At 36.1% G+C, this 27,311-nt stretch overlaps 1 protein-coding gene across 1 annotated transcript; it reads right to left on the bottom strand.

The window, feature by feature from the left end:
- Positions 1-432: 432 nt before the first annotated feature.
- On the bottom strand, positions 433-21,968 carry ODF1 (outer dense fiber of sperm tails 1). Its single transcript, XM_074267786.1, has 2 exons — positions 21,563-21,968; positions 433-1,662 (listed from the first exon to the last, which is right to left on the bottom strand). The coding sequence occupies exons 1-2, from the start codon at positions 21,877-21,879 to the stop codon at positions 936-938; spliced, it is 1,044 nt and encodes a 347-aa protein (XP_074123887.1). The 5' UTR covers positions 21,880-21,968; the 3' UTR covers positions 433-935.
- Positions 21,969-27,311: the final 5,343 nt, after the last annotated feature.

Genomic DNA, 27,311 nt, shown 5'->3' on the forward strand with positions numbered 1-27,311 from the left:
TTCCTCAGATCAGGAAACTGAAGTTGATAAAAAAAAATTAAGGGACTTGCCCAGGATTATGTAGCTAGTAATTGTCTGATTTAGGATTTGAACTTGGATCTACTTGACTCTCAGATCAGCACTCTACCCATTGTGCCACCCAGCTGCCTAGGCTAAGAGGAGCAAGGAATTCAAGGGAGAGAGCACCTTATTAAATTGGGCAGGGGATGGGAGATGGGGTGAATATCACAGGCAAGACTATGAGGAGAGGCAAATCAACACCAAAAATGAATGGGAAATGGATAGCCTTTACACAGGGAGCAAAAATATCTCAAGACAACTGTTGTGTTGACACCAATGTTCTTCAGTCCTGTACCTGAAGAAGCAGCCAGGAGATATTCAGCTTAGGAAAAAATTCTAGGTCCATTTAGCCCATCACATCACAACTCAGACTGGTTAAACAAGGATATTTATAGTGCAAACTTTATGGTTTTTGTGATATCTTCCAGGGACACGTTGAAATCAACAACTTACTCCCTTTTTTAGGCCTCTCCCAAATAAGTCCCTTTTTCATTCACTTCTTGGTCGTTTCCCAGGAATGCAGCATATAATATGGTCTGTCTTCATGATTTGGGGCATTTCAAATATTCCACTTTTCTTTAAACTCCTAGGTAGAGTCCCCAAGGACCATCATTGAATAATCCATGCCTGGGTCTTTGTGAATGGATTTCCCATGCCATTTTTCTTTCCTACCACTCCTTGGAACCCAGGAATTGTGTAGGGCTAACCCCACTCAGTGGCAGGCAGAGCCGAAAGATTCTCACACAACACCAACATATTTGCAGTTATGTATTATGGCGCCTATGTATTTCAGAAAGCAGGGAAAGAGAAACACTGAAAGAGCTGCCTCATGTTAAAACTAACTAACTCCTAACCAGCCTATTGACTGTACCCCTCTATGTTATGATCTTCCGGTAGGAAATTCGGCTTCCACATGGATAGCATGGATCGCACGGATCACAAGGATCACAAGGATCGCACGGACTGCATGGGTCGCATGGGTCGCACGGATCACACGGGTCACACGGATCGCAGGGATTGCACGGATCGCAGGGACTGCATGGATCGCAGGGATTGCATGGATCGCAAGGACTGCAGGGACTGCACGGATTGCATGGGTTGCACGGGTTGCATGGGTTGCATGGGTTGCATGGGTTACATGGGTTGCATGGAACGCATGGGTTGCACGGATTGCATGGGTTGCATGGATTGCATGGGTTACATGGAACGCATGGGTTGCATGGAACACAGGGGTTGCATGGAACGCATGGGTTGCAAGGGCCACATGGATTGCATGGAACACATGGGTCACATGGACCGCATGGAAGGCATGGGGCACAAGGGGCTTCAATGTTCACACAACTGCCAAGTCCATAAGAATAAATCACGTCTTTCTCATCCACACAAGGGGGCAAGGTAAACTCTTTGCAGATGTTCATGTAGCTGTATTTTTTCGATCCTAGGCAATCGTATCTATTCTCGCGTTCCGCTGACACAAACACCTTTCCATCTTTCACTTTGACTTTGACTTGGTCAGGCTCAAAGCCGCACACATTCACTGACCCTAGTAAGTTACTACTGCAACAGGATGCTGCCAGAATCTTGTTTGTTGTTCTTCTTAGTCTGCAATTAAAAAAATAAAAAAAGGCAGCTCAGAGCAGATAATACTTTAAGAAGGAAACAGTTATGTCATTTTATGTGGGGATGGGAGTGAGGATAAAATAGTCATCTAGAGGTTATCAGATGCACATGGGATTTGGGATCAGGAGACCTAGGATTGTAGTATCCAGCTCTGCCACTTAGTAGGTGTACATCTTTAGACAGTCAATTAATCTGTCTGGGTCCTGTTCTTCTCATCTGTATAATGAGAGAATGGAGCTGTAGGGTTTCCGCTGTCCCTTCCAGTGACTCGCAAAGACTTAATATCAATTATTCAGAGGTGAGTGTCTAGTTGGCTGCCTATCTCAGAACAGCTTATGCAGAACCAATGGTATATTTGGATAAATAGCATGACTGCTCAGATCTTGGATTTTGTCAAATGGGATTTAAAGGAGCCTTTGATCTCTGGATCAGGAATGAGTTGTTCTTTCCTTTATTCTTATCATAAACATATCATAGCTACAGCTGCTGCATTTCTCCATTCTCTCAAAAGGAGTATGAGTTTTCCTTTGGAGAAGGGTGGGTGGTTTCCTGAATATTCCCAGACTGGAAATATTGGGAATGTCTCATGGAGGAAAGCAGATCCCTGACTTGACATTGGGATTTCTTTAGCTCCTTACCACTTTTTGAATGCAGCTGGTGACATTACCTGATTCTAGAGCTATGACTTGCTCAACAGTTATCAAAATCGGTTTAAAAATAAATGTCAGTTGCAGACATCAGAAAGGGACATCTGAATTTGATCTCAACAATTCTTAGGATTGAGGGAGGTTTAAACCAATTTCCCTGTGGCTGCATCTGAAGCTCAAATCTGCTATTCTGACTACATATTACTCCTCTCCCCAAGCTTCCCTCAGCTTTCTCTATGGAATTTTGGTTGTTAGGTAAAAGAACTTATGTAACAGCTTCTTGAAGTTGTATCTCCATTTAGATTCCTTTCCCGTTGAAATTATTTAACCCTAACCCTTCCTCTATCCCAGAAGATTTTTTTCCCCTTTTCCCCTTTGTGTTCTGAGATGGAGGGAAAAGGAAAAGTCATAATATATTATGGGAACCCAGAACAGAAAAACCATTAGTTACAAGAAAATTTTGTTGAGATTGTTTTTTCCTCCAGATGCCCTTTCCCCTCTTCAATTAATTTGAATAAGCCCCTTACCTTTGATCATATTGCTCACTAAGGTATATAAATTTCTGCCAAAAAGGAAAAATTTCCAGAAAGGTAATTACACAAAGTGTCAATTAGAGGGTGAAACACCTTGATTTTTTATTTAACTAATTTGCTTCTAACTGAAATTTTAATTAGGAATTGATCTTGAATATTAGAAATTATAAATCTAGATTTAATTGAACATGCAAATTAAGATTTATAGATTATGTTGAAACTGAATCTGGGGAACTGTCTGGCTTCTCAACCACCAGAGTTTTAAGTATTAACTCATGAAAAAAAGAAAAGTTTGGTGAATTGGGGATCAACTAAAAGATAAATTGGATTTGATTACAAAATCTAAACTGAATTTGTGGGATAGTATAAATTAATTTAGAAATAATTTTTGAATTGGGGCATATGTGTGTATGTTTACATTTACAAATTTTGCTGTAATTTATATGAGATTTCCACCCATTTCTTATAATCAATTACATATTTACATTTTAGGGAACTCTTTTGCTTGTTGCACACACAAAAAAGAGAAACTTAAGAAAGCAACTTGAAATGAACATGAAATTTATTTAGAAAAATGTTTTATTTCTCTGAATAATATACCAAAATTTATTAGAATAAGTTAAGTTTTTATAAGCTGTAAAAAGTTTTCATAATGTTAATACTCTCTAAACAGGTTTTTGGTATCTTCATCTTCATCTTGTAACTGGTTGGCCATAACTCAATAGTTTAGTTGTTACAGGTATACTGATAATTATTATTGCACGTTGAGAGTAAAAGTCAAATTATTAGTTTTATTTAATAATAGTATATGGCAAAAGTATAAAGGAAATTTTTCAGTGGAATGAATACAGCCTGGGTTATAATTGAAATGTGAGGAATGTAGGATTTGAAAAAAAGGTGTGGATCACTAGAGGTGTGTGTGTGTGTGTGTGTGTGTGTGTGTGTGTGTGTGTGTGTGTGTGTGTGTGTGTGTGTGAAGAGAAAGAAGAGAAAGAGGAAGAGAGAAAAAGTTGAGAAAGGCTTCTAATTTGGTAGAAAGAATAAAAGATATGGGAAACTTCCATGTGGTTATTTTATGTGACATGCAATTTGGAATTCCTGGGTTCTGTAGCTGGGAGATGAGAATGGGAAATTTATCCTTATCTGGAAAACCTCAGATAGTAACATGAATCCTGAGACTAAGAATTGGTCTAGCTCTTTGAGGAAATAAAGTTGGATAAACATAAAATAGTCCTGCCCATCCACCTTTCAGGATAGTTTGTAAGAAGCTTTTATAGAGTACTTAATATCAGGTTTTGCCTGATATTATATATCAAGTACTATGAAAATGTTTAGTTATTGTGATTTTAAGTGTTCTATTCCTTGTATTAACTCTCTATGAAAATCCTGCAGTAAAAATTAATTACAATGTATAGTGTGAATTTTAGTAACACTAACACAGAAGAATGACTTCTTGTAATTTAGAAATAAACTCAATTGTTGAAGAGTTGTCTTAAAGCTGCTAATTATTTTTGTTTAATTTATTTTTTAAATCTCTTCATTTTATCTAGTAAGATCTGTGAGACTTGCTATTTGACAGCTCTAGTGGTGACCATAGTATGAGTTCTTTAATTCTCAAAGCTAAGAAATACCTTTTGGCTCTTCCTATCATTGTGAAGCAGAATTCACCTTGCATTGGATTGTTCACCCAAGAATCTTCAGGGTTGTAAGCAGGAAGTGTCAGAAAAGTTACCACAGGGATTGGCTTATGGAAGCTAAGTGATCATAGCAACCTCCCTTTCTGAAGGAAGTTTCACCTAAATTTTGTTCTGTTGTATTAAAGTCAATTGTGATTTTATATGTAAGGTAATTTTGAATTGCATTCAAGTGAATTGAGGTTAACTCAGTGGGTAATGGATTTTGTTTCAACTTTCAAATTTATCATCACTTATAAAAGTTTACAATTCTGTAAAAGAATTTGTATATTGATCTACTTAGAAAACTGCTTTTCCTTCCTCAATGCAAATGCTCCTTAATGAGAGGAGGAGAGTAAGCAGACATTTGTTTATAGTATAGGACTGTTTATTGTGAATTAGAAAGTTATATCTAGAATAGTCTATACTGATATTATATCTTTAACCAGCCATATGGGTTTAGTAATCATTGCAGTCCTTATACAATCCCCCCTTAGCTTTATAGGAGCAACAGTCTTAATAATTGCCCACAGACTTACCTCCTCAATACTATTCAGTTTAGCCAGCACTAATTACAAACAGTCATTTGTAGAGGGCTGAAACTCTGAAAAGGTGTACTTGAATCAGAGAGCAGAGCCCTTAAGGCTAATTACCTAATTGATGTGAGATAATGTTTCTATATACATATATTTAGATGAGATGGTGATGTGATGGCTCTCCTTACCATTGGTACTTGCTGAATGTATGGTGGTGTGGTAATCATAGGCAAGGATTGGAGGGCTGAGGGAGAGTGGTCAGAGTCACTCTGCCAGAGGATGAGGAGAAGAGAGACTTCAGGCTCTGGAATCCAGAGTCCAGGATTCATCTTTGGTAAGCCTCATGGCAGCTTGCCTGCCTCCTTCACTTCTCCCCCTAAAGACCAAAGACTTTGATTGGTCCTAACTCTGACTGATCCCAAGTTCCTCCAGGGAGTTAGCCCACACATAATATTTATTAGACTAGTCTTAGAAATGTATTTTTGCCTTAAAGGATGAATAACTTTATCAAATTCTAATAACTGCTTTTTTATGTCAGGCTGAATTTTAACCTGTATTTGAAAAAAGGAATTTGAAAAGAAAAGAATGTTACACAAAATCTTTTATATGATTTATTAAAAGCTTGATAACTTTTTATTTGCTAGCTACTTTATTGCAACAGCTTGACTATGTTGATAACAATTGTGTCCAACCCCACTGTGGTTAGTGAGACTTTGTGGTCTGAGGTGAAATCTTTTGGGGTCTTGAAATTTTTTTTAACTTCTTTTTTAGGTTTATTGTGTCCTTGAGCCAAGCTTTCACTGCTCAAGGAAAATGCCAGCAGCTCAATAGAAGTGGAGTCTGTGACTACAGTCAGTGGATATCTGTTTTTAGGGAAAAGGTTAGAAAAGCAGCCTTGGAAAGGCCAAAGTAGGACCTTCTTAACTCAGCTTGCCATAAAAGAAATCTTTCTGCCTGGTTAATTCAGAGCCAGGCCGTCCTATCTCATGATATACTTGGTTGCTTATGTTTATTCTTATCTAAAAGCAATTGGAATTAAGCATGCTTTAGCCATTTTGGAGTCCTTGAGCTTCATCTTAGTGTCTGTTAAAATGGTCCCAATCTGCTTCTTCCTCTCCTAGCAAAATCTCTATAACCAGTGCAAGTCCTTCTTCATGTTGCTATAATACCTTAGCACTCCCTATTGTTTTCAGTCTGAGATTCCATACGCTGAATAACCAAATGAATAGTCTTGGCATCTGCCTATCTATAGTTATATATTCACATATATGATAAGGTCCTTTAATTTTCCAAAATGTAATGGAAATAATTAGACATATACACATGCATATATATTTACATATATACATATATACACATATAAATTCCTAGTCAAATCTAAAACATCTTTAGTTTTGTTTTTAAAAGATTAATTTTAGAAGAGAATAATTAATTTTTGCACTATCCTGAAAGGGAATTCTAATTTGTTTTTAACCTAGGTTTGTAATTTAATGTAGGATTAACATTTGTATAGAAAGCATCTGAAATGCAAAGAAATTGCACAAGGATTTCAAAGAGGATTTGAGAACAGTGGTATATGTGGATATATTATCCAGTTTATTTGAATATAGTTATAGACAATTCATTTGAGAAAATCTGGAAAGAGTTATATACTCTACATGGATACCCCACCACAGCCTTTTTTTTAAAAATCAGCATCTTTTGGATAAATTCATTTATGTGACCATTTTTGGCAGCACCTCAATCTCCTAAAAAGGAATGGGTGATCTCATTTTTTTCCCCTATAAGCATTATAGATATTTCAATTTTTCATGCTCTTGGCATTCAAATATTATGATGGCTCTGTGAATTTGTGTGATATTTATTGACATGTACTTGAGGAAGCACTTTAGTAAAAATACTTTTTATTAAAAACAATATTTTAAAGTGATAGATACATAAGAATATTACAAATTAAACATCTTGTGTTTTGTGTGTAGGAAGATTGTTTTGTTTCATAATAGAATATCTAATTAGTATTTGTTTTATTACTATTTGGTGTTTCTTGTTTTAAAGAAAATTTATACTATTTTAACATTTTTCTTTCCATTACCATTATTTTGTTTCATTGTTGAGTTTATGAACTCTTGTAATCTCTGTTCAGTTTTTAGTTTTTGTCTACCTAACTTTTTAAACGTTGCCTTACCTACATCAGTATAATGGTATTCTTAAGCAAACCATTTTCATACTCAATGTGACATATTAGATCCAACCTAAATGAAGTACCTTCTATTTTTATTTTTTTCTTTCCTCTCTGAAAGGTAATTAAACATCTTTAAGTCTACCATAGTATTTCAATATATACAAGCAGCCCTTATATAATATATAATATGTAACATTATAATATATAATATCACAGTAATATGTAACATATTATATATAATGTAATAATATATATGATATAACATATATTATATTATATATATATATTATATAAGCTAGAAACAGCCCTTGTAGTATATGTAACTGTTGAAGAAATTTCTAGTGATTACTGTAATTTCTAATGAAAATGTAAAAAGATGCTGCTAAAAACATGCTATTCATTAAAATAAAGATGGCTCATGAAATTACTGTTTATTACTACTATATGTATCAATGCCGAATGATTTAAAAGACATCAAGACATTTCAATCAATACAATAATGCTTTATGACTGTTATTGCTGACATTGTAGACAATTCTTCATTGAATGCCTTACAATCATTTAAAATCAAGTTCATGTAAGGTACTGTATTAAAAAGTGGAGTTCAATTTTGCATAGATATAGTTATAGAGATAGGTAAATATCTATAAACATGCACACTTAAAGAGTCATCTGTTCCTTTTGATAATTTGGTTATAGATTTTATAATATATAATAACATAATAATAATTTTATAATCTCATAGATTCTTTTAGTTTCCTCCTTTTGCTTGTTGGCCACGTTCAGAATGCCTAAGGAGGGACATTTCCAGAAGACTGATGACTGCAGTTCTCAGAAACTAGACAATTGTACGAGATATCTGAGTCCTAAATGGACAGTGGGGGTGGACTACCTTTCTCTTACTTTCCATGTGCTTTATAAGGCCCTGCTTGCTGAAAGGAGACTGCCCTCAAAGACTCTTGTCAATGTGTCAGTCTATCGCTTTGCTTTTCCCCTTGCATACTATTTTTCTCCCTCATAGTTCTGCACTTTGCTCCTTCTTTGGGGGCTAAGGGGATTAAATGTTACCTACATGTCTCTCCTTGTGGTCCATGATACTGTCATGGTCCAGGAGCTCATCAAATTCCTCAGTGCTTCCCTAGGTCAATAATAGAATTTGTCTTGACCAAAAGTGGGGAATATTGAATGCAGTCACCGATCTTGCCTGATGCTAGAACTATGAATTACTTGAGGGTTACTGAAGCCAATTTAAAAAAAGAATGTTGAATGCAGGGGTCAAAAGAGGCTACCTGACTTTGATCTCAATTGTCCCCATGACTAGAGCAGGTCTAAACTAGTTTCCTTGTTGTTGTACCTGAAGCTGAGGCCTGCTGTTCTGACCAGAAATCACTCCTCCCCCTCAGCCTTCTTTATGAACTTTTAGTTGTTATATAAAAACAACTTAGGTAACAGCTTCTTAAGACTGTGCGTCCATTGAAACTCCTCCCTGTTGAAATATATTTAACCCTGCCCTTCTTGAGTAGTGTCCAGCATTTTGGCACTACTTAGTGATCTGGGTTGTAATTCCCTTGTCTCAGTTAAATTACTACAGGATGGCACTCTCTTTTATTTCAGTTGTTCAGTAATCTCCAGTTATTTCAGCCTCCAATATGGCTTTCTACAATCCTGCATAGATTGACCTCTCTGGATAACAAAAGAAATTTAGACTGCCTTTATACATCATTTAGGTTGTTTCAAAATTTTAAAGATATTCTGATTTTTGGTACATTAGGAATTTATTGTTGTTTTCCTTGAAAAAAAAACTGAAAAAAAATAGCCTAGTTTAAGGAAAACACTTTGATATATAAAAGAATTACTCATGTGTACTTAAATGTTATTGAGGACCATGGCTAAATGAAGGGGCAGGTTAATTCTCCAAAAGCCTCCATAGCTATGAATCATAAACTTGAAGGAGTTGCAAAGCAGCCTTCGCAAATGTTCCTTGTGGATTAGGAATGAAATAAATTGGAGGCAGAGGGAAAAGAAGAAGGTCAGAGAACACAACTACCTCTCACTCTCTTTGTATCATCATCATCCTTTCACATGAAGAGATCCATTCTACAGGTCTGAGTTAGTGGCCCTGGCAGCCATGGCAGGTGGCTCCCATATCACAACAAAATGTGAACTTAAAAACAGAGCAATTAAATCTTTGAGCAAGCAGTCTAAGTCATAAGCCTGGTAAGTAACAAACAGCCAAATAGTTCTAATTTTCAAAGTGCTTTCAAGTCAGCCATTGACATATAAAGCTCATTTCTTACAAAGGACATCAGAATAGAAAAAGATCATTGTCATGAAGCTCTACTCTCTCTTAGGAGCTCACCAAGGTGCTGGAGCTACATACTCAGACACTAAAGAGAAATCCACTAGTAGAATATGGATTATATGAAAAAGGATACCATGAAATCCCTTCCTGCTTCACGCTGGGCCATGTGCTTTTTTTCAAGGAGACAAGTCAAGTACTGACTCACAGATTCTGTAACAATGTTCAGCATTCAATTCGGGCAGGGGAGGGGTAGCTTCTTTTTCCAACACATAATAATACCATCCCAAAGAGATGGGAATAGAGGGAAAGGAAACACACGTTGGGTCAATAATGCTGCAGATGCAGAAAGCCTACTTATAAGGTAAGTAGGAAGCAAGTATAAATATCACCGTTAAGAAAGCTGCTGGGCTAGTAAAAAAGAAAGCTGATCGAAACCCAGTGTTTCCAAATAGGAAATAGCTCAAACAAGCAGCTCTGAGCCAACTTGGAAATTCTAGGTACCAGGCTTTCTGGAGCTGATAAAAAAATTTGGAAGGGGCAAGTTCTTATCTCTTTTGATGGGAGCAGTCTAGACTGAAGTTTCCAAGGTGAAGCAGGTGGACTCTGTTCTATTCCTAATTGGAATCCTATCTAGCAGGATTCACAAAACTTCAGATCATTGGGCTTCTTCCTGTCTTTAAAGGGAAAAATGCAAAAAGAACAAATTATTCTCTAGTCACTGGAAGAATGTCAATTATCTTCACCAAGGTCTGCTTTCTTTCCCATACCTACAAATATGCTCATATCTCACCTTTAAAAATAAACATGAATGATTATAAACCCTAAATGAACACTTTTTTCATCCCTTCAAACTATTTTCCTGGCTTTTCTTCCTTTTCCCAATCGATACAATGATTGTCTCAATCTATTAGTCAATCAACAAACATTTATTAAATACTTACTTAGTGCTATGCATTGTACTAAACTCTGGGAATAGAAGTAGTGGTGGTTCTCCTTCATTCTTGAAGAGGACCAAAATGACATCACTAAGTTGGGGGCCAAGCTACAGTGTGTCCAACTATCATCTCTCACCAATACTAGCCTAGAAAGCTCTATCACAAATCAGACACAAATAAACCATATGAACATTTGGAGTCTCTAAATTTGGGCATCTCATATCTCTTTTGAGCTATTGCAATTTTGGGATAGAAATTAAAAAAAAATTAAATGCCTACTTGCTATAAAGCTTACAAATTCTAAGGTAAAAATGTATAAAGTTAGCAAATATATGCAAACACACAGTCTAGATATATTTGGGAATATTTGTGTTTATATACATATGTATGAACATGTATGTGCATAAATGTGTATATTTATACAAAATAATTAAATGCCGACTAATAACTTGGGAGGAAGAGCATTAGTAGTAAAAAGGAAGTGGTCAGAAAAAAATTTCATGCAGAGGATAGTGCCTGTGTTACATCTTAAAAGAAAGATGGAAGGAAAGAGGGAGTACATTTCAGACATAGGAAATGGCAGTACACAGAGACACATGGGAGATGCAGTGTCTTGAGTAAGGAACAAGGTAGCCAGTTTTTCATTTTCTTGGTCATTTCCTTTCTTTTCACTCACTTGTCAAGTCATTGCAATGTGGCTTCCAACTTTGCTTCTCAGCTGAAACCACTCTCTACAAAATTACCCAAGATCTCTTGTCTCAATACTCATCTTTTCCTAACCTCTCTGCATCATTTAATATTATTACCTGTTCCCCTTCTCCTGGATACTCTCTTTGCTCTGATTTTTTGGTAACTCTTCTTCCTACCTGTCTGAATGCTCCTCAGATTCTTCCTATGTTGAATGATCATCCGTATAGTGGCCCCTAACTTTGAATGTTCCTCTAGGCTCTATTCTTGACCTTTTTACTTTATACCTTCTCTCTTGTGGATCTTATCCATTTCCATTGATTTAATTGTTATTTTTATGCAGATGGCTTGCAGAAATTTTTATTTTTATTTTATTTTGCCTTGGTCTTTTTCTCCTAAATTTGCATGTTTCTGAATTGTCTTTCTCCAACTGTCAACTGAAAATTTCCAACAGAATGTCCCACAAACCTCTTAAGTTCATCATTTCTTAAACAGAACTCATTATCTTTCTCCCAAATTTATTCCTTTTCTGAACTTCCTATTTCTGTTGCTACCATCCAATCAGTCAGTCATTCAGAGGCTTTATAGTATTGTCATTGTCACTGATTCCACACTTCCCCTCTCCTCATCAAATCTTGGAATTTCTACATCTACATCTTTTGTATATGTTCCCTTTCTTACTTCTCATAGGGGCACTGCCTTCCAGAATTCGCTCATCTCTCATTTGGACTATTACAATACAGTCACACCTCCTCCAGTGTCTTTCCAATTTTACCACATGTCAGAGTTGCCAAAGTGATTATCCTAAAGAATAATTTTCATCTTGTCAACTCTTTTAGTCTATAAAACACTAGTGATTTCCTATTACCTTTAGGATAAAATATAATCTTCTCTGTTTGACATATAAAATCTTTCATCACATGATCCTCACTTACCTGTATTGCCTTATTATACATTAGCTACTTTCTTGTACTCTATGGGTTAACCATACTGACTTTATTATTGATACTCCATTATCCAGATGTCTCTATACACTGTCCTTTAAAGAATGGAGAATATATTCCTTCCCTACCTTCACCTCTTAAAATCATGTTTCCCTCAAAATTCAGCTTTAATACCATCTTTTTTCTATGTAAAGCCTTTCCTTGTCCCTCTGTCTCTTAGTATTCTGCCCTACCCTCCATCATAATTTAATTTAAAAAGTTTATATTCTTATGTTGGTTCCCCCAATGAAATGTAAGTTTTTTGAGACCAAGGGCTATTTAATTTTTCCTTTTGTATTTCCAGTACCTCTATCAATGCCTGAGACAAAGCAAGAGCTTAATAAATGCTTGTTGATTGCTTGGAACTGAATCTCAGCAAGTTCTATTGCCTAACGTGGGGTGTGGCAAGAATACAATCCTTTCTCAAATTATAAGGGACTGACAGTTCAGTGGCTCAATGGATAGAATGCTTAGCCTGGAGTTAGAAAAACTGATCTTTCTGAATTCAAATTTTGCTTCAGACACTTACTAGCTAACTGGGCAATTCACTTAATCAGGTTTGCATCAGTTTCCTCATCTGTAAAATGAGCTAGAGAAAAAAATGGCAAATCACTCCAGAAATTTTGCTAAGAAAACCTCAAATGGGCTCATGAAGACAGCTGGCCATGATTGAAATAACTGAACAGCAGCAACAGCACCTCAGTTCTTAGAGCCTCCCAAGTTTTTCCTCACCAATTAATAGGAGGAAGAAAGAGGTACTCTTCCTCCTCCTGTACTTGAATTATTCCTGTTCCTGCTCTCCTTCACAATATAGGAATCAGAGAAAGTCTGGTCTTGTGGAAATGGTCCTAATTTGACTCCTTCCAGAAAATATTCTGCCATTCCCTCACCTTGTTTTTAAGTTGACTCAACTGAAAAATAAATGTGCAAGTAAACCACAACAAAAGCCAAAGCTTTGCTATGGACAAAGTTTACTCACCAGATAAAGGACAGGGATTGGAGTTGTGAATATTAGTATAGGGAACTCTCAGATGAAAAAACTTCCGTTACCCAATATGCAGGTCAGCACCTTCTCGGTCAATATGAGGCACAGAGTTGCATCCAGCATTGATAGATTAAATAACTTAATCCAGTTTCACAGAGTTTATGTCCCAGGTAGGAATTGAATCCAGGTCTTTGCGCTATCACAATCAGCTATGGGTAAAGACCCATGCTGCCATAAGGCCATGATATTTCTCATTCACTGAAGCCCACTATAACATAACACTTTTAGGATTATCATGCTCTGTATGTGTGTCATCCCTTTTGATCATCACAATAACCTTGAATGGCATGTATTTATTATTATCTTCATTTTATAGATGAGGAAACTGAGACTCATAAGAGACTTGTATAGTAGACCCTGCAAGTCATCCTATATAATGGATCATCACTCCCTGTGTCCCAGCCATAGGAGAAATTCCATCGTTAAGGGAAAGTTCACTTGCAATGATCTCAGATTTTAGCCAGATTTAGAGCATAAATGAGAGCCTTAGAAACCATCAAAAGTCCAATGCTCTCATTTTATTAATGAAGAAAAGTATTTGTTTGCCAAGCTAAGCTTTAAACTCAAGTTCTCAGATTCGGAAGTCAGCATCCTTTCCACTATCCCATCTTAATAGAGGGAGGTGACTTTCTGTTGTTCTTTGAGTGGAATTTTATAAAAATAGGCATTGCTGGGAAGAGGGGTATAATCAGGACTCACATCTCCTCCTACTTGCAATTCCATAGTGTTGCAGTTTTAAAGATGACCAATCCCTTTGTTTTATAGAAAATGAAGAGAAAGCCTCAGACAGTTACTCAGGAACTGAGATGGGATTTGAAGTCATCAGTGGATAGAGTGCCAGACAGGAAATCAGGAAGACCTGAGTTCAAATGTGGCTCTAGACACTAGCTATATGATCCACACAAGTCACTTCACCCCTGTTTGCCTAAGTTTTTCATCAGTAAAATGAACTGGAGAAGGAAATGACAAACTACTCCAATATCTTTGTCAAGAAAACCCCAAAGGAGATCATGAAGACTAGGACAAAACTGAAATGACTAAACAAAAAAAAATTTCTTCTTCTACAACAGTGCTTTCCCCACTATTCCATATTATAGATGACTGCCATATCTTTGGGGGAGGAGTTTGGGGACTGAGGTTCACAGTAGGGGATCTGAAAAGCTGGCCAAAAAGGATTAAATCTTTGGTTCTTTGGGGGAAGGGCAATTATACACTCATTCCCTCATTTCTCAGTGGATTTAAGTAATTCCAAAGGTCTATTTCTGACTTTTTTTTTTTCTGTTTCATCTCCTCCAAGTCCCAAAATCCGGGCAAACAATGTGTTGGGGTGATATGCAAAATTAGGGGTCAAGCAAAAGAGTTCCAGCCTTTTTTAAAAATAGCATCTGAAGCTTTAGAGAGATTGTAATCTGAATCACCAGCTACAAATCAATGTGACCTGTATATGAGTGTTCAGGTCAGGTGGTGATGAGTACTATTCTCCTAAACAGCAAGGTCATGGGACAGAGTGCAGTGAAATTAAATTTAGAACTAAGATTGGTAAGCATGAAATAATTCTTTTTTTGTGTGTGTGCAGCCATTGAGTGGCTGAATGATGATTGGAAAGGACTAAGGAGAAAGCACATAGCATGACCTATCGATACACAACCCTGCTGCTCTTATGGATGAGAGAAGATAAGATTGTCTCATTCCACCATAAGCCTGACTTTAGGACTTTATTCTGAAGGTTTCCTGCAATTCAGCCTGGGCTTTAACCCTTGGCATAATGGACTTACTCAATTATACATAGTAACTAACTTTTCCATAACCTTTTTCGTTTCCAAAGTACTTTCACTACATTATCTCATTTGATCTTTTCAATGATCTTTTGAGGTAGATACTACTGATATTAATTCCCATTTTATGAATGGGAAAATTGAGGCTCACAGATGTTAAGTAACTTGTCCATGAAGTGAGAAAAACAATAATTTATTGGAGTTAAGATTTGAGATTTTTAGTTTCCTGGCTGCAAGCAGAGGCCTACCTATTCTGCCTTGGTGCCTTGTTTACCATTTATGTTAGGAATACCATTTGTGTATTTTTTTTACTATATTTTTAAAGCTCCCCCAAAAGAAACTCAACCTGATTTAATATAAACATTAAATTTAGAGTAGGTTGGTACCTGGGAACCAAAGTTTCTCATTATTTATTTACTCATAACACTAATTGTTCACTAATCTCTACTCAAAGTAAAGTTGATGGAAGAGGAAATAAGGGAATGGAAACTTCTTGAGGCTATGGGGCCTAATGTGTTTGAGGATCTTCTCCTAAAACGAAAAACACAATGCTTTGCATAGAAAATGTAAAACATTAAGTTAAAGAATTTAAGAAAAAGTGCTTAATTAGCAGTTTTTTATGAATGAACGGATTTATGCTTGGGAATTTGAGGTATAGAGAAATGTTAAATTTAGTGGGGTAATCCAATATAGAAAATAACATATTTAAGGATATTTGATAAGTAAAAAAGCCATGTTTCATTTTTCCAGGTTGATTTCAGTCACAACCCCTTTCTTATTGTGTAGCTATATCAAAATAATAACAAAGTTATTTATACATAAATAGAGATGGAGGAATTTCAGAAGCCACCTAGTTTTTTTTATCTTCACATTTTATAGATGATAAGACTGAGGCCCAGGAATTTTAAGGAACTAGCAGATAAATACTAGAGAGAGGTTTTGAACCCAGGTTCTCTTATTTCAAGATCAATAGCTCTCTCCACTCTAACATGCTGCCTCTAATTGCAGAGTTTTAAGTTCATGAAGCATTCATTTATTACATTATACGTTCTGAAAGGGTAGGATTTATATAGCTATCTTTGTGCATTTATCAAATGGAAAGACAAAGATAAATGAGATGAAGGCCAACCTCAAAATCCTGATAACTAAAAAACAACATCAGAGAAAAACCTTATAGAGGGATTTAAAGTAAATCTAGGATCAAAGGTTCTTTACACCAAAGGAAAGGTAGGGAGTAAGAGAAATCTTTGTGGGGTGAAGGATGTTCAGAGCATTTTTTTGCTTCACATTTTATTGATGAGATAAAGAATTAATTTCCAATCATCTTTTGAAGTCACAGGTTAGACTTTAAAGGTCAGATACGGGTAAATACAGAGGACCTTCTCAACTCAGCTAAACAAAAGTATATACACATATCTGTATGTGCCTATGTATGTGCCTATGTGAGGTTGTATATACATGTGTATAGAGAAATACACACAGGACAATATATACAATATGATATACATTATATCATACACTCATGTGTGTATTATACACAGTAATTATATGTGCATATGGAGAGAGATAAACACAGATAATTATAATGGAATGGAAGCACATGGAACTAGGACTTCTGAAAAAACTTCATTATGAAATTATGAACTATTTGATTTAAAAAAAAAAACCTTTGCAATCTGTTGCAAAGGGGTCCCATGTCTAGTAGTATCCCTGGCTATTTTCAATGGCCATGCATGCCCAAACATTGTTATGCTAGAAAGTTGGTGTTTGGCTTAGAAGCCTGACCATTCAGAGTTAATGCTGCAAAAGGCATTATGTGAGCCACTGGAGGAAAACTAATGGATTTAGTAATAAATATGCAAGATCACTGAATATCTAAGCATAATTAGAACCTTAAATTTCCTTCAAAGCTCATGTCAATCACTATCTTCTATTTGAGACCTTTTCTAAATGCTTTTTGACTTATCCTTCCAGCTACCAATGCTCTCACTTCCTTTCCACCAATTACTTAGTATCTCTATGCCTTCTCCAATACAGTGTAAGCTCCCTGAGGGAAGGAACTGTTTAGTTTTTAGCTTTTTTTATCCACAGTACTTAATATAGGACCTGACTATATATAATAGGTTCTTATTGAATGTTTGTTGATTAATTGATTGATCAACAACCTTTGCAGAGATAAGTAAGGGGGCTTCTACAATGGGAAATATAGCTTACTCTATTCAGGGCCCAGGAATTGAGAAGCCTCTTGATGAGGATGAAAGAAGAGAATGTAAAAGCTGGCTTGAAGTTTAACATTTTAAAAAGTGAAGATCATGGGAAGTGGTCCCATCACTACTTGGCAAACAGAGGGAGAAGAAATGGAAGCATTTTCTGTTCTTGGGCTCAGAGATCATTGCACTGCAGATAGTAACTCTAGCCATGAAATTAAAAGATTTTGCTCCCTGGAAGGAAAGTATGGCAAATCTGGATAGCATGCTAAAAAGCAAAGGCATCACCTTGCCAACAAAGGTTCCTGTAGTTTATATATATGTATACAGAGAGAGAGTTATATATATTCCAATAGTAATGTAGGGTTATGAAAATTTGGACACAAAGGAGAGCTGAGAACCACAGAATCAACATTTTTTAATTGTGCTAGAGAAGACTTTTAAGAGCCTATGGACAACAAGGAGATCAAATCAGCCAATGATTAAGTTAATTCAAACTACTCATTGGAAAGACAAATGCAGAAGCTGAAGCTTAAATCATTTGATCACATAATGAGAAGATAAGACTCACTGGGAAAGTCCCTGATGTTGGAAAAGGGTAAGGTAAAGGAAGAAGGGGATGGCAAAAAATGATATGGATAGATAGTGTGATAGGAGCAATGAACATGAGCTTGGACAGACTTTGAAAGATAGTGAAGGATACAAGAGCCTGGCAGGCATGTTATGGTCCATAGGATCAAGAAGAGTTGGATTTAATGGAATGAATGAAGAACAACATAGCTTGGAGAGCATCCAGAGAAAGAAGACCTAGATAGTGGAGAATCTTGAATTCATATAATGTATGGGTTAATTGAAAGAACTGTGGATGTTATGCTAAAGAGAAGCTCAGATAGGGACATAATAGCTGTTTTCCAGTGCTTTAAGGGCACTTTTGATAGCATCTAGATCAATTTTACTCTTTTTGGTTGCAGAGGTCAGAACTGAGAGCAATGGGCAAAAGATGCAATAAGTTCCCCCTCTTTGCTTCTTTAAGCAAAGGTTGGCTGACCATTTTTAAGGTATGTCAAAAATATGGATTATTTTTCAAATATAAGTTTGAACTGAATAAGCTATGAGACTCCTTTCAGCTCTGAGATAGTGAAGTTATGTGAATGGGACTGACTTGTATCTTTTAAATGCCATAAAAGAGGTTCTACAGCAAAAATTATTATAAAAAATGTCATTTTGACATGTGGGGGTGTGTGTGACCATCTTTTGAGAACTCAGGGGTAAAATTCCTATGAATATTTCTATAAATAATCATACATTCCTTTAGAAGTATTTTCTGGGATGGAGGAATTTTCCATAGATGGATGCTACGATAAGTTTTATTTGATTTTTTTTTCTTCAAAGTCTTAAGAAAATTAGAGAATCATATCTGGGGATGATACCAAATTTTTCTTCTTGGTGAAATGCCAAAACATTAGAGACAAAGGTGAACAGACAAGGAAGTGTAAAATGAGTTTCTATATGGGCCAAGTAATGGATTTGGGGTAAAATAATTGAGAAATAAAATAGTTTATAAATTGAATATATATTGAATTGAATTCAATAAATTAAATTCAATTATAAATTGAATTATTGGTAATTGGTAATATGAATATTACCAAAATACTACCCATAAACCCAAGAAAGGAACTAGGAGTTAATGTAGACTGGACTGTTGTAACTCAAAAGGACCAACATCATCATACTGAGTATTCTTAAAATAACACAATCAGAATAGAATAAAGTAGAAATCATGAACCTGATTATAATAGGTTGGTCACACCAGATAATTATAATATAACCCATGGAATCTAATCCCTGTAATAATTCTGTATCTCAAGAAAAATGCAAAGCTAGAGATCAAGATGATGGAGATGCTTCTTCATAATATTCCAATATTACCATCCAGCTGCCCCCAAGAATGAATTATAAGGGAAATACAGCCTAATCTTTCTAGGTAGATTATAAAAGATGAGTATGTCCTTCAGATAAACATCCCTTGATGCTGTTGTCAAATCATTGTAATATTGGACTGATGGAATATGCATGGATCTAACCCACTATTTTTACATTGGTTGTGCTTTCACTTTTTTTCTATAATATAAAAAATAGGACAAAAGAAATAATATCACCAAATAGAATGTGCTAAATGATTTTTATCTTTTCAAAAACAAGTTCACTTGATGACATCTGGGATTTGTTTGTTTTTTAAATGAACACTTCTGAATCTCTCATAACTGGACCTTTCTCTTGCACCTTCATCATCATCAATTCTTGTACCTTCCTGTTGTAGTGAATGTGGTGAATTCTATTCTCCCATATCCTGAAGTGTGTCAAACATGAGAAAGGGTCACATAAAAGGCCTTCAACAAATGGGAGAATGATGCTTCAGTGTACAAGGGAGCATGGCATTGCCTACACTTCCTCCTTCCATGCCAATGGGAGAATGGTGTTCTCTTTCTCTGTCAGCATGTGTGACGCAGCATTGCCTACTTCTTCCTATTAGTGAGAGGTCTTCAAGCACTAATTTTCATCAATAGGAACAGCTAAACTTACACTGTAATCAAATGGACAGAAGGAAAAAAAAGTTACAAAGAAAGATTTAGTCTGGGAAAAAGAAAAATATAACCTCCCCAAAAAGAAGTTTAAAAAATCTGCACTTAAAAGTTTTGCTCCTTTTAAAACTGAAGTATTTTGGAGTGTAGGCTGAAAACAAGCAATTTTAGATCAGCTCTATAAAATTTAAAGCCAGAGATAAGATCCTGGAGAGCCAGAGATGTCAAACTGCAAGCATCCAGAAACTCCAGAGTGCTACCTGAATCAGAAGATCAAAATATAATTAAGAAATATTTAACAAAATCAATAAAATACTGCATTGATGAGGCTAATTTACATTTTTCTAAGTCAATAGGCAATGACACCACTCTAGTCCGATACTCTCATTTTACAGATGGGAAAACTGAGGACCAAGGAGGGACACTTCCAGGGGTGACAGGTATTAAGTGATAAGAAATATTTAACAAAATCAAAAATAATGCATCGATGAGGCTAATTTGCAGTTTTTTAAGTCAATAGGCAACATTTTTAGTTTGATAGCATAGTAGTCCAATCCTTTCATTTTACAAAACTGAGAACCAAGGAGGGACACTTTCCCAGGGTTGACTGGTATTAATAGAATAAGGATTTGAACTCAGGTTAATTTTGATTCAGGTCAGAATTCTTTCTACTCTAGCATATATTTCTTTTTAAAATTTTATTTAGTTTACTGAGATAATTGAAGGTAAGTGACTTGCCCAGGGTCACACAGCTAGGAAGTGGTAAGTGTCTGAAATCAAATTTGAACTCGGGTCCTCCTGACTTAAGGGCTGGTGCTCTATCCTCTATGCCAACTAGTTGTCCCTCTAGCATATGTTTCTTTCAATCTTCAGATAACTTCTATTTAGAATTAAGGAAGCAATGCAATAAATAAAAATTTCAAGACATCATTTGGCCTTTTGGTGGAGAAATTGTTATTGCTTGTATTATCTTCTTTGCTTCTTTTCTAGCAAAACCTAAAGCATACGTTAAGACATCTTTTATCAGTACTCCCATCCCTTGTTATTTCTCTAATTTCAAAGAAATTCAATTTACTTATCCCCTAGGGAGGAAAAGATGCTGAGTTTGTTGCCTTCAATCATTCAGAGCCCCACACTTTTTCTCAAACCTGGCTGGTTGTTGCCCTGCATTCTCGAAGAGGACCAAAATGACATCACTGCGTTAGAGTAGTTTTACAGTATGTCCAACTATGGCTGATCAGACCCATAGGATCTCAGGTAAGTCACAAATAGATCCTGTGAAAACTAGGGATGCACTCTCTAACTTTGCTCATCTCATGTTTCTTCTGAGATAATTCAATTCTATTTTGCTCACAGAACACTTTCCCTGATGAGGGCACACCATGCTGAGCAGTTCTGTGCTGATGTCTCCCATGTCATACAATTAATTCTAAAGCTCTTAAGAGAGACCTTGAGGGTGTCTGTTTATTACTTTTTCTGACCACCTTATGTGCACTTGCCCTTTATCAAATAACCTTTTTGGCAAGCACCAGTATTCCATCTGTCTGTGGAACCATCGTCAAACCTAATTATAATCATAGTAGTAATACTATAAACCCATGTTCACATCATGCAGTCACTTTTACTACATCCCTTTCCTCCTTGAACTCATTGTCTTTCTTTTCCTTGCTAAGGCATCCTTTTTATTCCCAAGCATCATTTCACCTTTGTGTAAGAACCAATCATTGAACCTCTTTCCTTATCCCATCTTATCAGGTTAATATTAGCAACTATAAATATGCAAGAATAAGTTTACTTGGTCAGTTCTTTCTTTTCATCCAGAATGGCTTTAATGGCTTTCCTCTCCAAACTTCTGATTGATGGTCGAAGACAGAATAGCTTGATATCACACAGGCAATATGGATATAGATCACATAGCCCACAAACGCGTGAGCACTTGGTATAGCACTGGCAATAAGGGTATGGATGTAAGTCACAACAGCAATAAGGATGCACATATAAGTCGCAGAGGCAACGTGTGCATTCGTCGAGGCATTTCAATTGCCTTAGTTCTCTGTCCACCTTCCTTATATCCCTTCTTACACTGTCCAATAGACAACTTAGTGCAGCCATTAGTCACACCTTATTTGTCGGTGAGTACCTTTGGAAACTGGCACTCGAGGGGGAAAAAAATTGTTCTAAGCTCTTCTCAGAAGTTTCCTTTAAAGATAAAGGAAACCCCCATAATTCACTTATTTTATAGCATGCATTCTATGACCTCACCACCCACTGAGGATGTCATAGTCTCCGTTACCATGTGAACTGGAGGTTAGTTTATTGCCTCCAGAAAAGCTCTTTCAGGTTCAGTGTTGCCCTTCATGCTCCTAAGGTTCAGAGCTCAGAGTCCTGGAAGGAAGTTCCCCAGGTTCTTTCCACCTCGATGGTCCTTGTTGGGCTTCACCTTGGTGCATTTTGCCTGAGTGTGCTTCCTGGTCTTAGTGAACTTGTATGAGTAAGGGGGTATTTGTTGTTGTACCCCTAGTCTACAAAGCCTACCTAGCCTCCTACCCCTTATTATTCTTGGAGCTGCTGTGCCTCTCTCTGGATTTATGGCTGCCATTTGGATATTGACTGATCATTGTGCCCAACCTTCACAGATTGAGACCTGGTGCATCTACCCACTTGCCCTCTCCCTTCTGATTTCTTTCAGACTCTCTTCTTCCTTTTGGACTCCCATGCCCATTCCTCTGGAAGGCTAGATTCCAGCCTCTGCCTGCATCCCCATACATCTATCTGGTCTTCCAGGTGCCTTCTTATGACAGGTGCACGTTAGAGCCTATAATAATGCTGCCTTACTTTCAATGACTGTATATAAGTCTAAAACTATTACCTATTCTCTGAAATTTTCTTGTTTTGATATCTAACTTCAACCCTGCCCTCCCATAGGCACTAGCATTTACCCAACAGGAGCAAGGTAGAATATTCTGCCCCCAGTTCTCTCCTAATTTCTTTCCCTCTACTATTTTTTTTGGGGGGGAGGGAGAAACGGGCTTTGTGTCTTACCATGAATTAAAAGTTTCTAGGATACAGTATTGGAGAGAATTATTTCATGTTAAATAATAACTGTGATCTAAGGCAAAATTCAGGGGCAGCATTATAAAGTGCTGAGCATTGTGTCCAGCATATAGGAAGCACTATACAAATGTTGGTGATTGTTCTCAGACTGGGGAGGAACTGAGAACAACCACCAACATTTATATAGTGCTCCCTGGGGAGGAAGGCTCCCATCCTAGAACACAAGCAATGATTCAATGAGAATTTCAGATTTGCAGGAAAATATTAGAAGAACTACTTCCCAAACTTCCATATACAATACTTGTTTACTTGCTTTTAAAGCAGAAAATTCTTATCACAACCAAAGTAGAAAAATATTGGGAAGGCTTTTCTGTTTCAAAGCTTCTTTACCATTGTTGTTCTGTCAAGTCCCCATTCATTATGACCCCATGGACACATTAAAAACTAGGGGTTTTTCTGGCAAAGATCCTGGAGTGGTTTGCCGTTTTATTCTCCAGTGGATTAAAGCAAAAAAAAAAAAAAAAAAAAAAAAAAAAAAAAAAAAAAAAGTTAAATCACTTGTCCAAGGTCACACAGCTAGAAAGTATCTGAGGCTGAATTTGAACTCAGACCTTGCTGACTCAAGGCTGATACTCTATCTACTGAGATACCCAGCTACCTCCATAGCTTCTGTAGGCTCTGAAATAATGGTGCCCATGTATGCCTGGGGATTTTTCTGCTAAAAACCAAAAAAGCAAAATGCACTTTTTTATAGCAATCATTCAGAGAATAGTGCTTATAGACATTTACAAAATCACTAAGGACCTAGTTCATATCCCATTTTTGATGCTTACTCTCTCTTTGATGTTGGGCAAATCATTTAACTTTCTCTAAGCTTCACTTTATTCAAATGCAAAATGAGAAGGTGGGACTAAAGGGCTCACAGGATCAGAGCTAGAGACAAGGTCATATAAATTTGATTTGATAGAGATGAAGGCTGCATCTATCTACTAAAACTAGTTCTGTATCCTTGCTGAATATCCTTTCCAAGTTATTACTAAGTAAACTTCTTTTTGTTAAATGATAGATGGCCTACTAATGAAACATTTCACTCTCATCCTGAGTCTGAATCAAGCATGGCCTAGAACCTATAAAGGGTTGGACTAAACTATTGGTTTCTGAAATTCCTTCCAATTATAGATCCATGCATGGAGATGCATATGCTTTACCTCTGGGCCATGTCATTCTGGTCAGAGAGTATGTTGGTCAGAAAAGTCTGTTGACCTATATAGAAGTAGGATATCTACCAAGTCTGAGTATTTCTGCCTTATTATGGGTTTTTTATTCCCAAGGAACCTGGAAAATCATATCAACAGCTCATAGCCTTGTCTCCTGGGTCATTTAAGTCTCTAGGACTGCTTTCTTGCCTTTTAGGAAAAAAAATAATCCCAGCTCAATAGTCATTGCTTTTTTAATATTCTCATTTTACAAATGAGAAAACTGAAATCTGGTGAGGTTAGTTCATGTGCCTGAGGTCACACAGGTAATAATATCAGAGGAAGGATTTATACTTGGTACTCTAAAGTCAATATCCTTTCTATTTAATGTGAATAGCACATAGCCTTCTCTGACAATGCATCTTGAACTCATAATTATTTAGTTCTAATAACCATTGCTGGTAAGCAGTATCAAACTTACTGTTGGTAAGAATATACCAGTGGACTATTTGTGGAACAGTTATATTTGAGCTCTGTGATTTCTTCCAAAACTTTCTGCTTACACAGACCAGATTAAATCTGGAAGCTGTACCCTGAATTATTCTTTTTTGGTTTATAATACCCTTTCTCTACTGGGAATACATATGTCTAGATTTCCACATATATGAGTAAAAGGGTCCTTAGATCCCAAACATGCATTTAAGATAATAATGTATATACTGAGTGCAGTTCAGTCTTTAATGCTCACAGGAAATTAAAAAAAAAGAAAAGAAAAGAAAAAGAAAATGATAAAAGACTCTTAGTAATCCATAAAAATCAATGCAATTGTCTACCTTTTCTGAAGAGTTGTAGAGTTCTTGGGATTCTAGAGTCTTCCAGACTCATAGAACAATTTCATAGTTTGAAATTCCTTTTGAAGGAAAGTCAACTTGGGGTTGCAATTAGAACTCCCCTCACACTATCTTTCCAATGATTTGCATTTCATACTGTAGAGTTTCATAGAGGCATCCAGCTTTATGAAACTGGGCTGTGTTTTATATGCTTATTGGAAGAGAAACAAATTTGGGTATTCAGTCCTTGATAGTACTGAAAAAGTTGAGTAAGGAAAAAATTCTGACCTATATTCTTATTTTCTATACAAAATGTTTTATGGGATTCATCCACACACTTATTGAGAACAATTGAGAAGCAATACTACTAATAAATGCATATTAATACAATAAAAATTTTGTATTATATACAATAATAAGTACAAAGCAAGCAACATAAAAATGGTATCTTAATCATCAAGATCTATTGAAGAAGATGAAGAGAGATTTTATGAAGAATTGATAAGACCTTCCAAATACATATTTTGATAGTTAATGATGTCAATAAAAGCTATATATTGGAAAATATGGATCAGTGATAAAGTATCAGAATGTCCAAAGACATCAGAAATGATGTCACATTATCAAAAAAGGGATTTAATTTTGTTTTAATGGTGGGGTATAGTCTTTTACTGCAGCAATAAAAATGAGAGGTCCTTGAGTTCAAAAAAATTTTAAAAATGAGGATACCTGATAAAATTCTTTTACCTGTTTTTTATTTTTTCTCTTGGCAGCAAATGCGTCTCCAAATGAATAGTTACATGGGAATCTTGTACCTGGACAAGGAAGAAGAAAAGGAAAATTATACAAAAATGTACAAGTCCAAAGGAGTTTTTCCTACCCTGAGGCAATTGGGGTTAAGTGGCTTGTCCAAGGTCACACAGCTAGGAACTGTTAAGTGTCTGAAGTCAAATTTGAACTTAGGTCCTCCTGACTTCAAGGCTGGTGCTCTATCCCCTGTGCCACCTAGCTTCCCCCAAAGGAAATTTTAAAAAGAATACCTTGTAGCTATCTGAAGATAAGATTGTAAAACTTTAGACCTTCAGATTCTGCAGCTAGATTAGGGGGAAATGTTTTAATTCTCCATAGTATAGAGGTATGGCATCTCCAAAAATGGTTTCCCCAGTTTTCCTTTTCATTTAGAAAAAGTGTTATCTTTGACCTGTATTAGAGATGTTCCTACATTTTTAGGGATTCCTGAATGGAGATTGTGGGGAGGAAGACATTATCCCTTACCTTTGTTCCCCTATCAACACTTGGGGATCTTTGAGTGCAGCAATTGGTTAAGGGTAGTAAAAGTATGAGACTGATTATGCAAAATTAGCTGAGGACGATGTAGAGAATTTTTACCCATGATGCTATGGAACCATATAGGTCTAGATCAATTTTTTGTTAACTTCTGAAATTATTGGAAAAATAAGGGGAATTGTCAGTTGCTTTTAGGTATGAAAACCAAAACTGAAGAACGTATTTATATGAAATATACCAATTATTTGGCAATGGAAGGAGAATATCCTTGGATTGTTATTTCAAGTGAGGAATCAAATGTTTACAGAGTACTTTATGCTTTTTCTTTAAGATGTTATATATGAAATGCTAACTCATTCAAGAGGGTAGGTGTGGGGAGAGATAGAATCAACTTTTCATATACATAAATCTTAAGAGGATAAAGACCTTGCTTATAAATATAACTATATCTTTGTAGATGTATAAATATATTCTATGGCAAGCAATATCAATTCATTTATATTCCTTAAAATGAGGAAGGATAGTACTTGCAGTTACAAAATTCTTAAAAGCATTGTCGTATCTTTATATGCGTAATATTAAAAGGATTGTGGAAATCACAGTGATCAGATATGATGAAAAGCATTCCAGCAGTTAAACTGTTGGCCCAGGGGCAAACTGACAGGAAATTACTTACTATTGAGATAGTAGTCTTTCTGAATTAGCTCCCTGTCTACAGATAACTTGTTAGAGCAAATACCAAAATTAGTACAAAACTAGAAGAAAGAATAAAAATGAGAAAAAGATAACAATGTGTAATAAAACAACACAATCATTTTTATTATAGTTTTTTATTTACAAAACATATGCATGAAGTGCTGCTACTGGGCTTATATCCCAAAGAAATACTAAAGAGGGGAAAGTGACCTGTGTGTGTTTGTAGCAGCCCTTTTTGTAGTGGCTAGAAACTGGAAGATGAATGGATGTCCATCAACTGGAGAATGGTTGGATAAATTATGATATATGAATGTTATGGAATATTATTGCTCTGTAAGAAATGACCAGCAGGATGAATTCAGAAAGGCTTGGAGAGACTTACATCAACTGATGCTGAGTGAAATGAGCAGAACCAGAAGATCGCTATACACTTCAACAACAATACTGTATGAGGATGTATTCTGATGGAAGTGGATATTTT

Source organism: Sminthopsis crassicaudata, chromosome 1 (assembly GCF_048593235.1).
Source record: "Sminthopsis crassicaudata isolate SCR6 chromosome 1, ASM4859323v1, whole genome shotgun sequence".
Taxonomy (NCBI): Eukaryota; Metazoa; Chordata; class Mammalia; order Dasyuromorphia; family Dasyuridae; genus Sminthopsis; species Sminthopsis crassicaudata.

Coding starts and splice junctions, on each gene's coding strand:
- ODF1 (XM_074267786.1), bottom strand. CDS start 21,879: ATGGCTGCACTAAGTTGTCTATTGGACAGTGTAAGAAGGGATATAAGG. Junction 1,663..21,562: donor GAAAAGAAAGAACTGACCAA/GTAAACTTATTC, acceptor TTTTAATTGCAG/ACTAAGAAGAACAACAAACA.